At 59.0% G+C, this 17,036-nt stretch overlaps 1 protein-coding gene across 4 annotated transcripts in view; it reads right to left on the bottom strand.

Annotated features, from left to right (window-relative positions):
• Positions 1–1,583: 1,583 nt before the first annotated feature.
• AP2A2 (adaptor related protein complex 2 subunit alpha 2) overlaps positions 1,584–17,036 on the bottom strand; it is a 67,525-nt gene continuing 52,072 nt past the window's right edge. For all 4 annotated transcript variants that reach the window (XM_027531347.1, XM_027531348.1, XM_027531349.1 and 1 more), the window contains exons 10-22: positions 16,161–16,298; positions 15,108–15,290; positions 14,489–14,586; positions 13,895–14,126; positions 13,278–13,451; positions 8,849–9,009; positions 6,335–6,417; positions 4,822–4,911; positions 3,916–4,039; positions 3,127–3,243; positions 2,972–3,041; positions 2,698–2,832; positions 1,584–1,982 (exon numbers count right to left, since the gene is read on the bottom strand). In XM_027531347.1, coding sequence (XP_027387148.1) covers positions 1,905–1,982; positions 2,698–2,832; positions 2,972–3,041; positions 3,127–3,243; positions 3,916–4,039; positions 4,822–4,911; positions 6,335–6,417; positions 8,849–9,009; positions 13,278–13,451; positions 13,895–14,126; positions 14,489–14,586; positions 15,108–15,290; positions 16,161–16,298 — 1,683 coding nt within the window. In that variant the 3' untranslated portion in view covers positions 1,584–1,904. The remainder of the gene's footprint in view (positions 1,983–2,697; positions 2,833–2,971; positions 3,042–3,126; positions 3,244–3,915; positions 4,040–4,821; positions 4,912–6,334; positions 6,418–8,848; positions 9,010–13,277; positions 13,452–13,894; positions 14,127–14,488; positions 14,587–15,107; positions 15,291–16,160; positions 16,299–17,036) is intronic.

The raw sequence follows: 17,036 nt of genomic DNA, 5'->3' as shown, positions 1-17,036 counted from the left end.
ACGCCCTCGCGTTCAGAGCCCCCAGATCCACTCCTGGTCCCCAGGACTGGCCCAACATCAGTCTGGGCCCAGCAGGGACACTGCTGTGGCCCCAGGCCCTCCCCTCCCCTCCCCTGCAGGCCCTTGCCCCGCTCCTAGCTCAGGACCACTCTCCCGTGACACCCTCGTCTTAAGGGACCCTGCACCCCACCTGTGGCGGGGGTCGCCCTGCCTGAGCTCAGCAGGCTTACTCTCCAGGAAGGAACTCCTGGGCCCACTTGTCCCCTAGACCCCCACCCTCTAGAAGGCGGGCCCCCGACACGCACAGTGAGTCCTGCAGGCTCACCCCACATTCTGAGTCCAAGTGCAGAGCAAAAGGCACGTCATCTGGGCACACCGAGGCTCCTGCCCTGTGACCGGGAATTGGGGCCAGATGACGGCCCGTGTCATCAGCGCTTATGGCCCCACGGGACCCTTCCCTCTAGAGACCACACGTTCCCATCAGCACCCCGGCACTGCTTTTGTTTTGCAGATGGACACTCAGCTAGAATGGTGGGTGGAGGGAGGGCATCGGCTAACAGGAAACCAGCCCAGAGCTGGGCAGTCCACAAACTGGGGCTTGAACAAAAAGCAGGACGGCCACACCATCCACCTGCCGTGCCAAGTGGCGCCACCAGCTGCCTCTCACGCATAGCCTCAGGCCCCATGGCTGCACATGGAGGACTGTGCAGGGTGCCAGGTGTGGGAACCTTGAGTGGGGCATCAGCGGTATGGTGGGGCCCCAGCACCCACATGGCGACTCCCAGAAGTTGCCTCCCCAAGGACCTGCACCCGGCAGAGGGCCGCCACGTTCCCGACCCATGTGGCGGCCCCCACGGGGCAGTGAGCAGCCTGGTCTCTCCTGGAAACCCAGAGAACGACATAGGCCCCACCTCGGCACCTCAGGGTGCAGGTGAGGCATGGAGAGCCAGGCACATGGGGGCTGTTGCCACCTCAGGCCCGCCCCCCAGCACACAGGCCTCCCTGCTCCCACCCACCGGCCAGGGTCCACGGCACCTCAGCCTGCAGTCGTGACCCCAACAGGTTAGGGACACTGCACAGGGAAGAGACGGCTCACCTTCCCGAATATTCTCTAGAAGCCATGCCACACCCTGCAATCACAACCGGGACCCAGCCCTGGGCCGCTGTGGTGACCATGACCCAAATGAATTCAGACGCGTGAGGCCAGGAACACACCCTCCAGGGCCACCAGGGACCCTCCTCCCCCTGTGCACACCAGGACTCAGTCGGAGGGCCTTACAAGCCTCCCTTTAACAACACAGTGCTGGGGAGGGACGCCGCACTCAGTCTAGGCAGGACAAGTTTTCCCTGACAGTCACTGAGAACACAACCCCGTCTTAACTTGTAGATGCAGAACTCAGCCTCCACAGGCCCCCAGGCCCCTAGCAAATACACCCACAGCCATGGCAGCCTCCCCATCACCCATCCAAGCAGCCGAGATCTAGTCCTGCAGACAGAACACTGCCTCTCCTCTGAGGGCATCAGAGATGAACTACCAATAAGAGACACGGCACCCTGAGAGAATTTCAAAAAACACTTTCCACTTCCATTTGAACTTCTGATTTCCCTTTAATGTGCAGACTTAACCACAGAACTGTCTTTGATTTCTGTAAGAGTTGATCCCGGGAGCCATGCCCTTCTTCCTGACTCGGCAGGCTGGCTGGGTCCAGGCTGAGCCTCCTCTTCCTCAAGGGCACACAGGCTCCGAATCCATCCCCAGGAGGGACGAGGCCGAGGGGCGGGGCTGGGAGGCGCTGGGGGCTGCGACGCCGGGCAGGGCACGGACCTGCAGCTCAGCAACAAAGACAGCGGTGGAGACGAGAAGAGATGCACAGACGGGAGCCTGACGCTCCGCCCTTGCTGCTTTAAAACTGTTCTGACAGCAATTCACACAACCTCTGAGAGACAGTCTCCCTGCTCGTCCGCAGTGTCAGTCGGTACATCTGGAACAGAGGACACAGCAGGTAGTGGTGGGGTAGGGGCGCTCCGGGCAGCGGACCACCTTGGGGCCAGGCCCTGACGAGCAGCCCCCAAAGGCCCTGCTCAGCCCTTCCCTGAAGGCACCCAGTTTGACAGACTCAAGCATCAAAGGCACTTCCCGCTAAAATAAAAGCTTGACATAACAAGCACTCGTGTACATGGGGGCCAACTGGAGCCTTCAAGCACAGCTGCTGGGCATCAGGACCGCACTGCGGCGGGGCAGCAACGCTGACGGTGCCTGGACGCCGTGAGCCTGCCAGCCCACCCGGGTGGCACCCATGAGAAATGAAGCCACATGCACACAAAGGACACCCGGTGTTTGCAGCAGCCCCAGGTCCACGGACAGGCGTGCTGGGCGAGCCAACAGTGCCCTCCCCACAGGGAGACACACGTTCCACAGGGCCCCCACGGACACAGCAGCAACAAGCGCCTGCCGAAGCGGGGGCCCCACGCCGCAGAGCGTGGCCTCCCGGGAGGCCAGGGCCGACGAGGTGCCCAGGAACTTCGTGGAGCAATGGGGTGTCTCATGCGCCAGTGGGCGGCGGTGGTGGTGACGCAGGTGTGCGCTGCTGTGCAGCGCACCAGACGACCAGCCCGGGACCCGCCCATCTCCCTGTGCATAAACTCCACTGCAGTAAACACCACTCAAGCGTGTTCAGTGACGTCACAGGGCTATACCTGGGCTTGCAGGTTGGGCTCCAGACGCAGCAGGCACCCAATCTGGGCGGTCCTGGTGTGTATGATGCCGGCGCCCACAAAGTTCGCAGGATTAGGGTCGACTTCCTCCAGGAGCGCAGAGCCAAAGCCGATAATCTGGGAAGAAAGGGGAGAAACAGGAGCCCATGGCACCAGCGCCAGCAGAGGGGAGCGTCCTCCAAGAGGAGCACACACCAGCCTCCTGAGAGGGCCAGGCCACGCCCCGACCTGGGAACGCCCATCGCCACACGGGTACCTTGGCCTTGGTGACCTCTGTGTCCATCGGGTGCTTGGCCTTGAAGATGCTCTGCACCTCCTGCTGGGGGCTGTGGGGACAGAGCAGCCGTCCTGTCAGCGGGCTGCAGCCTGGGCCCCGCCCACCTGCCCACCTACGGACAAGCTGCCACTCACTTGCTCAGCTGCTTCCAGCGCTGGAAGAAATCCTGAGAAGCCATTTCCGTGGGCTGGAAAAACTTGTTGAGTGTGATAGGCAGCTTCACAGACACATTCTGAAAGGTTCCCCCGTACCTGTGAGCAACACAGAGGTCCCCTGGGAGGAGTCCACAAATGCGCAGAAAACCCGAGACTCGGCCAGGACCAGATCCTGAGTGTGAGACCCCTGGGGCACAGAAGGGCGGCCCGGGGCCCCAGGAAGACTGTCCATCTCCAGCACACAGTCATCGAGAGCCAAGGACACTGGGAAACACACCCTCAGCCAACGCTGCCAGATTGGTCACAATGACCACGGACAGTTGCCACCTCTTCTCGTTCCCCAGCAGTCCAAGTCAGTTTAAATTGCATGGGTCGTTCCTTTTTTCCATAAAATGACTAAAGAAGAGTGCCTACAGAATGAAACAAAATTCTGCACATCTATTTCCCTAGATATTACACGGTACACTGTCTTCAGGTCTCTACGTAGCTCATGTTTCAGAGCATGCTTTTCCAAAGTTTAACGTTACAAATACCCAACAGCGTAGCCTGGTCACTCACTCTACTGGTCACTGAAAAACAGCAGGAACGAGCACAGCAACAACACAAACATGCCACAAAGACAGGCAGTCTGTGTGTGGGGCGTGTGACACAGAGCACGCACCCAGGGAGGACCCTCACCGGCACTCTTGCGCAGCCAGCCTCCGGGCAGCAGGCCCCCGCCACGGCACTGACAGCTACAGCCACGCACTGTCCTGGCCTGACACCCACCTGAACTGGATGTTGAGGACCGGCGCCTCCGTGAAGTCAGACACACACTCGATGTTGACCGCCTGCTGCACCTGTGCGCCCCCATCCACAGTTGGGTCCACGGGCTTGGTCTGCAGGCTCAGATGTGTGGGAGTCAAGGATGCCGAGGGAATGAGGGCAATGCAGCTGAGCCCTGCGGCCATAGGGGCGCCAGGAGGGGCTCAGCAGGACAGAGCACTCATCCTGCCTGCAGACAAAACCTGCATGCTGTCTTTAACGGCTAGCCACAAACACTGAGCATCAACAGTCTACGTTTGAAAGGTGTTTATCTTAAAAATAGATCTTAGGAGGAGAAGGGCACAACAGAAGATGAGATGGTTGGATGGCATCACCAACTCAATGGACGTGAGTTTGAACAACCTCTGGGAGTTGGTGGTGGACAGGGAAGCCTGGTGTGCTCCACTCCACGGGGTCGCAGAGAGTCAGACACAACTGAACTCACTGAAAAATAGATCTGGTCTGAGGTGAGGAGGTTCCTGCTTCACACAGTTTCTCCAAAGAAGGTGGTGTCCTTGGCGGTCAAGTTCGGCTGCCCACCCCTCACTATCTGGGAGTCCATCCTCCCAGACAGACCCCTACATGGCGAGGCTGACGGACGGGAGGCGCTCGTGCCCAGCCCTGCTGTCCGCCAGGGCTGTCTGCGACTGCAGCGGGTCCCGGTGCCCCAGCCCTGGCTCTGCCTGGGGACTCCTCTAGGGACAAGAGGCTGGAGCGCGCCTGCAGGCAGTTCTCAGGGTTATGGACACACAGCCTGAGAGCAGTCAGAGACCCTGAAGCTGCAGGACCAGCCCCGAGAGCGTCTGTCCTCCCAGTCCATCCTCCCACCCACTCTGCCTGTGGCCCGAGGGGCAACAGGACCAAGGATATTGGCCTGGAGGTCGTCCGAACAGATAAGTGTCGGAGTAAAATTCAGGAACTGTGTGGAAGTCTTGTTACCATAAAATATGAACATCCGACCTGGAAGGAAGCAGAGCAGCTTGTTCACAGGGCGCATCACAGCCCCTGAGCTGCAGGGGGAGAGCAGAGCCCCCACCCCACCCCGACTGCACCCCGAGCCCTCGGCCGTAGCGTGGGGAGCCCTGTGCCATCAGAGCAGAAGATGTCACGTAGGCCTCCGTGAACGTCTGTGCCCGTGGAGTCCAGGATGGAACATGACCTCACACCTCCTAGAGCACATGCAGGTGTGCATGGTTCCCCCACGGTGTAAGGAACACCAAGCGCCTGGCTGACCCCACGGCAGCCCAGAGTTAACGCCTAAGCTCCACGTGAAGTTCTGAGTTTCAGTGAGAAGAGTCGGGGTCCCTGCGGGGCAGACACACCGCCTCCTCCCTGCTTACTCCCCACTCGCTTCCAGGACAGGCTCCAGGAGGGTACGGGGAGGGGGCTATCCCAACAGTCAGCGTGTGTAATTTTGGGGGGGATATGGGGGGAGCAAAAACAGCTTTTTTAACAAGTGTGGTAAAATATACATACCCTGCAATTTACCATCTAACCATTTCCAGTCGCACAGCTTGGGACACTAGAACATTCCCCTGGCTGTGTTACCTTCCCCACCATCATCCCCAGAAATCTGTTCATCTTCCCAAATGGACACGCCATCCCCACTGGACACTCACTCCCCTCCCCACATGGCCTCAGCCCCCGGCCCCCAGTCTACTTCCTGTGTCTATGGATGAGACCCCTCCAGGGACCTTTTCTGGGGGAAGTCAGACAGCATCTGTCCTTCTGTGCCTGGATTATTTCTCTGAGCATCACGTCCTCAAGGGTCATCCACGCTGCAGCCTGTGTCAGGGTTTCCTTCCCCTGTAAGGCTGAGTAACACCCGTGGTGGGTTTACCCCACATTCGGTGCACGCACTCATCGGGTGGGCACTGGGGCTGTCTCCGCCTTCTGGCGACTGTGCATGATGCTGCTGTGAATGTGGGTGTGCAAGTGTCTGCTCAGCCCTGCTTTCTTGTCACATCTTTTGGGTAAACACCCAGAAGAGGAAAGGCTAGGTCACGTACACGGTGATCCCACTTTTAATCTTGTAAGAAACCTCCACTGTTTCCGCAACAGCTGCCCCGCTGACAGGCCTACCAACAGCGCGCAGGGCTCCGGTCCCTCCCGGCCGCCGGCGCTGGCTCCGCGCTCACGGCAGCCGCTGCGGGTGTGAACACACCTCAGTGTGGCCTCACCACATCCCCAGGTTGTTAGTGATGCAGGCACCTTGTCTAGCGCTTCTGGACACCTGAATGTCTTCCTCAAAGAAATGTCTATTCAAGACTTTTGCCCATTTTTTCATCTGGTTCTTTCCCTGTTTTTAACTTGGAGTCCTTTATATATTCTGGAAACTAGACCCTTAAAAGAGACGTTTTCATTAAAGAAGTAAAACGCATACCTAAATTCTGCCGAAACTCAGACTTCAGTCCGATCTGAAGCAGCTGGTTTTCAAACAACACACCGTTATTTTTACAGACAAACCTGGGGACAAGGGACAGCGTGTGAGTCACTCAAAGTCACCCAGTGAAAATACCAAGGTAAGTTCTGAAAAAGGGTTTAAGGAACACGAAGGCTGGAAACCTTCTCTGGGACAGAACGAGAAAAGCAGGCGACATTCCAATGGGCACTGCTGCAAGCACCCCCGCAGACAGGAGGTGAGTCGAGCGGGGCCCTCAGTGGCGGGTCAGCCTGCTTTCCGTGACAGTGCTGCTCACCTGCCCGCAGCTCCCCACTGATACAGGTACCCCCACACACCCCCGCACCGCCCGGCCCTCCCCTGCTCCCCTGGCCCCTGGTGCTGGCAAAGCTCCGTGGAAGACAACGAAACCAGAACACCTTCTCACACCACACGCAAAATGAACTCGAAGCAGGTGAAAGACCTGAACGTGAGACCTGAGACCACTGAACTCCTAGGAGAGAATATGGGCAGAGCGCTCTTTCACATAAATCACAGGAGGTATTTCCCTGGATCAGCTTGGGGCAAAAGAAACAAATGCAAAAACAATGGGATCTAATTAAAAGCTTTCACACAGTAGAGAACCATCAGCAAAACCCACTGAACGGGAGAAAACATCTGCAAACGGCAGAACCAGCGCAGGGTTAAGCTCCAACCATACAGACAGCTCATGCAGCTCAAATCACAGCAACCAAGCCACCCAATTAAAAAAAGGGCAGAGGACCTGAACCGACACTTTTCCAAAGAAGACATACAGATGGCCACAGGCAGGTGAAAAGATGGTCAACATCACTAACCATCAGGGAGATGGGGACCAGAACAATGAGGTGTCACCTCACACAGGTCAGAACAGCCGTCACCACGGACAGAGACACGTGTCAGTGAGCACACGGCGGGGGAGGGCCCGCGCACGCTGCTGGCGGGTGAGAGCTGCTGCAGACGCGGGCACGGCACCGAGTCCTCAGAGAACAACGCTAGGGCTGCCGTGAAAGGGGAAGGGCCAGTCGCAGAGTCGTGCCCAACTCTGTGACCCCATGGGCTGTAGCCCGCCAGGCTCCTCTGTCCATGGGATTCTCCAGGCAAGAACAGTGGAGTGGGCTGCCATTCCCTTCTTCAGGGGGTCTTCCCCACCCAGGACGACCACATGGCTCAGCAATCCCAGTCCAGGGTGAACGCCCGTCCACGTGCCCCACAGTCAGCGCAGCACAGGTCACAACAGCAAGATACGGAAGCCACCCAAGGGTCCGTCAGTGGGTGAGTGGATACCGACGTGGGGTGTGTGTGTGTATACACACGTACACACACACGCACGCACACACATACGTGACACAGTACTACTCAGCCACGGAAAAGAATGAAACTGTCACGTGTGACAACATGGGTGGGCCGGAGGGCATTATGGGAAGAGAAATGAACCAGAGCGACAGAGACTGTGTGTCACCATTCACACGTGGAACCGAAGAACTAAACGAATGTAACCAACAGAAGCAGACTCACAGACAGAGGAGACACCAGCGGTTACCAGAGGGGAGAAGAAAGGGGGAGGGAAGCCGGCGTGGGGGTGGGGAGGTGCAGACAGGGGCGCACAGGAAGCGATCCGGACGCGCCCCGCGCTTGGGTTAGACAGCCGGTGTTCTGGAGTCTACAGAAGCTGTGAGTCACTGACATGACGCTGTAAACCAACCAACTACATCTCAATCTAAAAAAAAAGTGTTTTCAGCCACAGCCAGACGAGGAGGAGCCCTGCACAGCTGCCCGCCCAGTCACTCCCGCAACATAGGAAGCAGGCGGCGTGCGGGGCGGGCAGAGGGTGGAGGCTGCAGACCACAGCCGCCGCCACAGCCCAGGACCGAGGCCGGGCAGCTGCTCTGCTCTTGGTGGGGGGTGCCCACCTTTCATCCAAACGTAAGATTCAAGAGACAGAGGCACAAAGAGCAAGCCGAGAAGAGACAGGACCCACCAAGCACTGGAGGCAGGGAGGGAGGGAGGCCTCAGGGAACCCAGCGAAGGCAAGCCCATGCAGCACTCCGCCAGCCCACAGCAGGGACACCGATGTGGGACACCAGTCACACAGGTGACGAGTGGAGAGCGGACAGAGGCGGCGCAGGAAGGGCCTGTGGGGTCTGTTGGCACAGATCCCACGAGACAAAGCAGTGACTATGCAACTGAAGAGCGCTTCTTAAACACCAGCTGGGCCCCTGGAGGGCAGCCGTGGGCATAACTGGAGGACCAGGAGCACAGTGCAGAGGATGGGGTGAGCTACAGCAAGAGCCCTGGGGCGGCCCGCTCCCTCGCCCACCTGGAGTCCCAGCTTCCTCAGTAACTGGAGACAGGGAGTCCAGGGCACAGGCCCAGCAGGGTGAGGGGCTGCAGGGATGGACGCTGGCTGCCGCCTGCCGCCTGGCTGGGACACACTCAGGAGAGAGGGAGGCCCCCTCGGGACGGGAGGCAGACTACCTGGCAAAGTTGTCCTCGGAGCCGGGAGCCAGGGGCGCAGCCGCGGAGGGCGAGTCTGAGAAGACATCCACGAGCAGCCCGCCGGAAGAGGGCGGGGGGCCTGCGGGGACAGGGGGTGCAGCCCCCAGACCCAGGAGGTCTGCCGATGGAGACGGCGTGGACTGGAAAACAGGGAAAGAGGTCAGTGCAGAAGCTGCCGGGCACGACTTCACACAGTGCAAGTGCCTGTGCCCTCACCACCCACAGCGCCAAAAAGCAACGTCTGGTTTTAGGAACACAGCTCTGCACGTTACTGTCAAGCATCTAAGAGAGTCTTACGAGGTGAAATGACTAAGCAGGAACCACATTAGCATGCACCCTCAAATGTCTCTAAGTCCTACTGTGTTACACAGAAAAAGTAGATAAAAGTTCTGCAGAATAGATTTCTTTTTAACTGCTTTGTTGTTTTGGCTTTTTACGTTTTGACACGAGGCAGAAGACAAAGAACAAAGTCCTTCCAACGCCCCTCTCAGACCACAGGAGACGCAGCGTGCAGCTCATCAGTCACTCACGGGTCCCCTTGCCCGCTGCACAGGGGTGGCACTGCCCCTGCCCGGGCACACAAGTTCCAGAAGCCCGCAGGGTTCTTATGATCCTGAGGATCATGTTGAAGCAAGAACCCGGCCTGTGAGAACTCATTTGGACCCTCCTGCGGGCCAGCGTCCACTTACAACTCCCGAGTCCCTCCTGGAGTCACTGCGTGCCTGCAGTGAGCACCACGCTGGTTCTGGAGCACTCATGTTTAAGAGCCACCCCTCCTCTCTCCAGCACGCGGACGCACCCAACCCAGGCAACAGCCCGTCTGCCCTCAGGTTATACTGAGGACTTACACGTGGGGACCATTCGCAGGTGTTCAGTCACTCAGTAGTTACCGACTCTGTAAGACCGCACGGGCTGCAACATATCAGGCCTCCCTGTCCATCACCAACTCCCAGAGTTTACTCAGACTCATGTCCATTGAGTCAGTGATCCCATCCAACCATCTCATCCTGTCATCCCCTTCTCCTCCTGCCTTCAATCTTTCCCAGCATCAGGGTCTTTTCAAATGAATGAATTCTTCACATCAGGTGGCCAAAAAGTATTAGAGCTTCCATGTCAGCATCAGTCCTTCCAATGAATATTCAGGACTGACTTCCTTTAGGATTGACTGGTTTGATCTCCTTGCAGTCCAAGGGATTCTCAACAGTCTTCTCCAGCATCACAGTTCAAAAGCATCAATTCTTCGAAGCTCAGCCTTCTATCTTTATGGTCCAACTCTCACATCTGTACATGACTACTGGAAGAACCGTAACCTTGACTGTACAGAACTTTGTTGGCAAGCTAACGTCTCTGTTTTTTACTATACTGTCCAGGTTTGTCACAGCTTTTCTTCCAAGGAACAAGTGTCTTAATTTCATGGCTGCAGTCACCATCCGCAGTGATTTGAGAGCCCAAGAAAATAAAATCTGTCAGTGCTTCCACTTTTTCCCCTTCTACTTGCCAAGAAGTGATGGGACCAGAGAATCCCATCGACAGAGGAACTTGACAGGCAATAGTCCAAAGGGTCACAGAGTTGGACACAACTGAAGCAACTCAGCACACACACAGGATGGGACGAGATGGCACCTAGTTTTTGAATGTTGAGCTTTAAGCCAGCATTTTCCACTCTCCTCTTTAACCCTCATCGAGAGGCTCACTCTTTACTTCCTCTTCACTTTGTGCCATTAGAGTGATATCATCTGCTTATCTGAGGTTGTTGATATTTCTCCAAGCAATCTTGATTCTAGTTTGTGATTCAACCAGCCCAGCATTTCACATGATGTACTCTGCATAGAAGTTAAATTAGCAAGGTGACAATATACAGCCTTTCCCAATTGGGAACCACTTCGTTGTTCCATGTCCAGTTCTAACTATTGCTTCTTGACCTGTATACAGATTTCTCAGAAGACAGGGAAGGTGGTCTGGTAGTCCCACCTCCTTAAGAGGTTTTCCGGTTTGTTGTGATCCACACAAAAGCTGTAGTGTAGTCAATGATGCAGCAGCAGATGTTTCTCTGGAATTCCCTTGCTTTCTCCATGATCAAATGTTGGCAATTTCATCTCTGGTTCCTCTGCCTTTTCTAAATCCAGTGTCTATATCTCAAAGTTCTCGGTTCACATTCTGCTGAAACCAAGCTTGAAGGATTTTGAGCATTATCTTGCTAGCATGTGAAATGACAATTGTGAGGCAGTTTGAACATTCTTTGGCATAGAACTTCTTAGGGACTGGAATAAAAACTCATCTTTTCCAGTCCTGTGGCCACTGCTGAATTTTCCAAACTTGCTGGCATACTGAGTACAGCACATTAACAGCATCATCTTTCAGGATTCAAAACAGCTTAGCTGGAATTTCATGACCTCCACTAGCTTTGTTCACAGAAACGCTTCCTAAAGCCCTCTTGACTTCACACCCCAGGATGTCCAGCTCTAGGTGACATCCTGGATGAAACCACGACCTCAGCACAAGTTACTACTTATCTCCCTTTTAACATCTGGAACACTGCACTGCACTTCTTAGACAACTACATGTGTAGGCAGATGATCTCACGTATGGATTCCACACGAAGACAAGGAAGTGTCACAGAACACACGTGTGCAGAGAGGCCGTGGGTCTGGGAGGCCTGAGGACTCACGGGCGGCAGCTCGCGAAGGCCCAGCCACAGTAGGAAGCGGGCTGGTGGGCAGGGTGGCGTCAGATGCAGAACAGGCCAGGCTGGAATCCCCAGGAGAAGGGAGGGCCCAGAGGACCGGTGGGGAAGGATCAGCAGAAGCTTCGGTGCGGCTGGGGAGTCTGGGGGACAAGTCACAGGCATCCCCGCCCACCAGCCAGGTTGCTGTGGTTGCTGGGAGCCTGCCCACCAGCTCAGGGGCTGCTCCCGGGGGCCCTGAACCCCTGTTGACCCCACCACCTGCTGCAAGACGTCTACCGCTGGTTCCTGAAGAGCAGTTCAAATGCTTTCTAAGGTAGAAAAGCCCTTTTGTCCCACTAAGTCAAATGTGAACACACAAAAGCTAGGTGGTTCCTTGAGGAGATCCCCCAGGATGCCAGCTCCCTCCCCAGACCCCTTGCAGGGCCTCCACCTGGCAACACTGGAGTCACTCCCTACACCGGTGACCTGGCCCTCTTCTGAGGACGCGGGGAGACCCTCCCCAAGGAGCTGGCCTGGTGCACAGTCTGCACAGGTTACAGCTGCTCAAAGTGCTGCAGACCATGGCGGGGCAGCTCTGGGCTCCCCTGCCAGCCCAAAGCCCAGGGGACAGGCAGCCTGCAGACACCTCCACAGATGCACAGACAAGCATCCCGGAGCCACAGGAGCCGAGCCCCCCGGACAGTCCCAAACAAAACCACCTCCAGGGGGGACGTGCAACCCTAAGCAAAAGGGATTCCAGCTGATGCTACACAGAAGTGAAAGGCATAACAGGTTCCCCAATAAAACCCAGATATCTCAGCGCCACTTCAAGGTGGGGCCTCCCCTCTGAGTTTGGAGGCAGAAGCCCTGGGACGAGAATCCCACGCAGGAGGGACCCCGGCCCTTCTCTGCCCTCCTGCCTCACCTCCCCTGCCCCCATCAGACCACCTGAGCCCTGGGGACACACAAGAACTCCGTCCCCAGGACCACCCTGGGCACCTCTGCAGAGCCGGCGCCAGGTCTGGGGTGGGAGGTCCTGACTGTGACGGGCCCCAAGCCCAGGGCCAGGCGTGAGCACAGGCTTCACAGTGGGCCCAGGGTCAGGTGAGTGCCCCCACACGTAGAGCGCCAGGGCTCACACACAAGCATCCCGGCGCCATACATAAACAAACCACCCTGGCCCCAGGCTGCCCATGCACGAGCACGCGGCACCTCTACCCCGGGCGCATCCTCACTGGGGCCGCCGGACAGTGTGAGCAGCTGGCCACATCGCCGGACCAGCATCCAGGGTGGGGCCTGCTCTCCAGGCTGCCTCCCGACGCGGCAGCCACAAAGCCCGCGGTGGCTGGGAGCCCCCCCAACGGGGACAAGAGAGGAAACACAGCTCTGAAAACGGCGCCTTCCTCAACAGACATCAGAGGGCACGTTCTCAGGGCACTTGTATGAACAGGGAGCTCGCTCTAACCCGCTCACTACTGGACCCCAGGAGGTGGAGGCCCTGGATACCAGCCCGGGCTGGCAGGAGAGGTCCCCATGCAGCCGTCACCCAAAAATGACCACATTTTCCAAATCCAAAGCCAAGAGGAGACGTAGGAACTGACCGTGGACCCCAGATGACCGTCTGACAGTCTAACGACAGACACTGCGTCTGGGTCAGCCCACCCAGGACACCATCCCGGGTCCTGAACCTCGGGCACCAGGCGCCCCAAAGCTTGTGCAGGCGGGGCCCTCGGGAGGACCCACCACGGCGCTGGTGCTGGCCAGGGCGGGCTCGGGGCCCCCGTTGACATCGGCGCTTCTCTCCCGCTTGGCCTCCTCCAGGTCGGTCACGGTGCTTGGACCCTTCTTCTTCTTGAGCTTGGCCAGGATGGAGGACTCGCGCTCTGGAAAGGGGGGCATCTCCTCCAGGACAGTTGCCTGGTGGGAAAGGAGCCCAGGTCAGCAGGGCACAAAGCCCCACGGCCTCCAGCCCCTACCCAGGGCAGCCCAGGGATGGGGGCGGGGGGACGGCGGGACGGGGGGAACGGGGCAGGGACGACAGGGGGGAACGGGGCGGGGACGGCAGGGACCAGGTGGCCCAGGGATGGGGTGGAATTGGGGGAATGGCGGGGACAGGGGGGATGGGGGGGATGGGGGAGGACGGGGGGATGGCGGGGACCAGGCAGCCCAGGAGTGAGGGGGAATGGGGGGGACGGGGGGATGGGGGATGATGGGGGGTGGGGTGGGGATGGGGGGACAGGGGGACAGGGCAGCCTGGGGATGGGGGGATGTGGGGATGGGGATGACAGGGGGTGATGGGGATGACGGGGGGGATGGGGATGACAGGGGGGGATGGGAAGGGGGGGATGGGGGGGTCGCACCAGGATATCGGTGCTGGCGACGGTGCTGAGCCGCAGGTACTCGACCGCACGCTGCTGCAGCTCCACGTCGGCATTCTTCAGCTGGCTGTCACTGCGCAGCACGTCCTGGATGGTGCCCTTCACCTCCGGGAAGAGGTTCACGAACTTGATGTAGGTGGACAAGAGAAGCGCCCTGGTGGGCACGCTGCACAGGTGGAACTTGGAGTGCAGAAGGTGGAACTGGGTCAGGGGGCTGCGGGGTGGAGGGGACACACGGGGCAGCGTTACCTCTCGTCTCACGCTGCACCGCGCCCGCCCTGCCTGAGCCCCGGGGATGGGTGAGCAGGGAGCGATGAGGAGCCCCACCCTCGCCAGGACCTGCACGTTTCCAGCTCCAGGCCAAGTACAGGCTCCTCCGAAACAGCGTCGGCCACTAGCCACACCTCCTTTCTCCCAGAATCCCCGCATTCTGCACAGTTGTCCTGAACGGACGTGCCCTCACTCTGGGCTGTCCAGGACTTCAAGACGTCAGCTGGCCTCAATCAGGCCTCAGGTGAGAGCTCGGGGCACAGGACCAGCACCTGGACACAGGGCTCTGGCCCCCGGGCGACTCACCTGGACCTTGGGTCTCCTGCTATCAAGTTCCCGAACTCCCCGAGGATGTAGCCACCAACTTTGACCAGGTTCTCGTGGCAGGCCGGGGCCTGCAGAGCCTGTGGAGGAGCACGCCCTGAACCCAGTGCCCAGAGCTCACGCACAGGTAGAGGCGGCATGGGCTCAGCCTCCAGAGAAAGCGGCTGAGCTGCGTGAGGACCCATGAGTGCGGCCCAGGGGCCTTCCCAGGGAGCCGGCGCTGCACATGGCCTCAGTCACCAGAACCTCCTGAGCCATCTGTCCCGCTTCCAACCACACTGCCCACCCCATCCCCCACTCCTGGCCACTTCAGCAGAGGGGTCAGCAGCAGGGGAGCCCCGGGGACAGGTCCACGGTCAATCCCACCCCTTCAACAAGAGCCGCTCCCAAAAATTATGGTTCAGACCCTGGACAGGGGCGGGGGCACATGGAGGCCAGTGGGAGCCCCCTGCCCTGGGCAGCTTGCCCAGGCAGCCTCTGGCCGACCGAGAGCACCTCACCCGGGGCAGCCGTGTGGGAATCAGGGAGACACAGCACTGAGACACGTGTGGAGGTGGACGCGGGCCCAGAGCTGGCAGGGAAGCAGGGAGGGCTGGCACACCTCGAACACCGTCTTGGCGGCGTAACCCTGCACGTCGTCCCGGTTGATGACGATCTGTATGACGCGGTACCACACCTCTTCACTCACGTAGTCGCCGGCAATGCGGATCAGGTTCAGGATGGTGTCCACATACCACGTGTAGTCCACGGCGTACTTCTCTGCCAGAATGGCCACCTTCAGCACCTGCAGGGCACAGCCGCCCAGGAAGGGACTCAGGAGGGTCTGAACCCGCACCAGAGCGCCCCCAGCTGCTCAAAGGAATCTTGAAAGTTTAAGGTTCCAGGACAGACGCGGAAGGACACGCCAAGCAGAACAAGTGAACCAGTGAGATGGATTCTGCAAGAGGCACAGTGGACCCCGCCCACCCCTCCGCACTCAGCTGCCCAGGACGCACCGCGCTCGCTGGCCTCCTGCTCCAACCAGTCCTTCTCACTTGCTCCCTATGCTCTGCTGCCCGGGGGTGCCTGCTCCGGGCTGTGGGAAGCAGGCCCCTCGCCTACGCAGGCACAGCCTCCGCTTGCACGGAGCCACCCTGGGCAGCATGGACAGTGCACCCAGAGCCCGGCCCTCTGGCAGGGCGGCCCTCACGCCCACCTTGCCCCGGCCTGATCTCCCGACCACGCCCCAGAGCCCTGTCCACCTGCTGTGAGCCTTCTCTGGCCTCCACATCGACCCTCCATAACGAGCCCAGAGGCCATCCTGGAGCACCTGCCCTGTCAATGCCCTCGGCGTCAAGTCCTCCAAGCCCAGAGCTGCCCCTAAAGCTGGACACTGGAGGCCCCTCACCGCCACACTGGCCCGAGTGCCTGCATGCCCCAACCTGCTCCCTTGGTGCTGAGCTCCCTGCCTCCGGAGCCTCTGCAGGGCAGGTGCAAAGTTAGGATCAGGGCCTCTGCAGAGTGACTCCAAAAAACTGGAGCTCTACTCAAAACGCTGATAAAAAAGCTGAACAAAGCACAGCACTCTCATCCAGCCCGTAGCAGACCCCATGAAGAAGCGCTTCAGCTCAGATGCAACCACAGAGGCCCTGATGACAGAGGCCCCAAGACTCACAATCTCTTCTCGGATGGAGTAATCCGCTGTCTCCAGGTAGCTCAGCATCTCAGCCACGATCTGCTGGGCGTTGCTGCGGTCGCACATGGCGTAGAGGAGGTCCACGGCCCGTTGCCGCACACTCACATCCCGCTCCGTCTGGGGGTGAGCACAGGAGCAGCAGCGTGAGGGGTGCTGGGCGGGCATGGGGGGCTCCCTCCGTCCCAGTGCCCCCTCGGAGCTCGCCCCCTCACCATCCAAGTCCAGTGTCCTGTGGAGCCCTAACCCCACGCACTAACCACTGCCCTGGCTCCTGCTCTGACAGGCCGGCTCATGCTCTGTCCTGGGATGGGGGGGCGGGGGCGGGTCAAAGGCCACCCACTGTGTGGTCACAGACTGGCCCCTTCTGCATCACCTGGGAGCCCGTCACCGTGCCGACTCCTGGCCCCACCCCAGACCCTGAGAAGCGAGGGCGCAGCCGCTCCACAGCACTGGACAGCGGGAGAGGCGCTGCCAAGAGCCGCCACGGCCCACACAGGCGGCTTTCTGATCCAGGCAGCGACTGCAAGAGACGCCACAACCACCCAGGCAGAATTCAAAATGCCAGAAAGCAAATTCCCAACCTTTGGAAGCCCTCACGTTCAAAACTCACACCAAAAATGCCCAGTAAGTCCACGTAAACCCCAAGGAACAGGGTGAGACCTGTTCCCAGCTCCAGCGTAGGACCCGGGCGGCAGCCGCGAGCTCCCCCGCCTGCCTCTGGTTTCCTAACGTGCACGACCAGTTGTGTCTGACCCTGAGGAAACCCTCCTGAAGCAGAAGATCCTGCTCTGGAATTTGAATTCCCTGGGAAAGCAAATATTCTTTTGCCAAGAGTGAGTTTTTTGCAGACATGGA

This window comes from Bos indicus x Bos taurus, chromosome 29 (genome assembly GCF_003369695.1).
Source record: "Bos indicus x Bos taurus breed Angus x Brahman F1 hybrid chromosome 29, Bos_hybrid_MaternalHap_v2.0, whole genome shotgun sequence".
NCBI lineage: Eukaryota > Metazoa > Chordata > Mammalia > Artiodactyla > Bovidae > Bos > Bos indicus x Bos taurus.
This window is presented reverse-complemented; position numbering and strand designations above follow the sequence as displayed.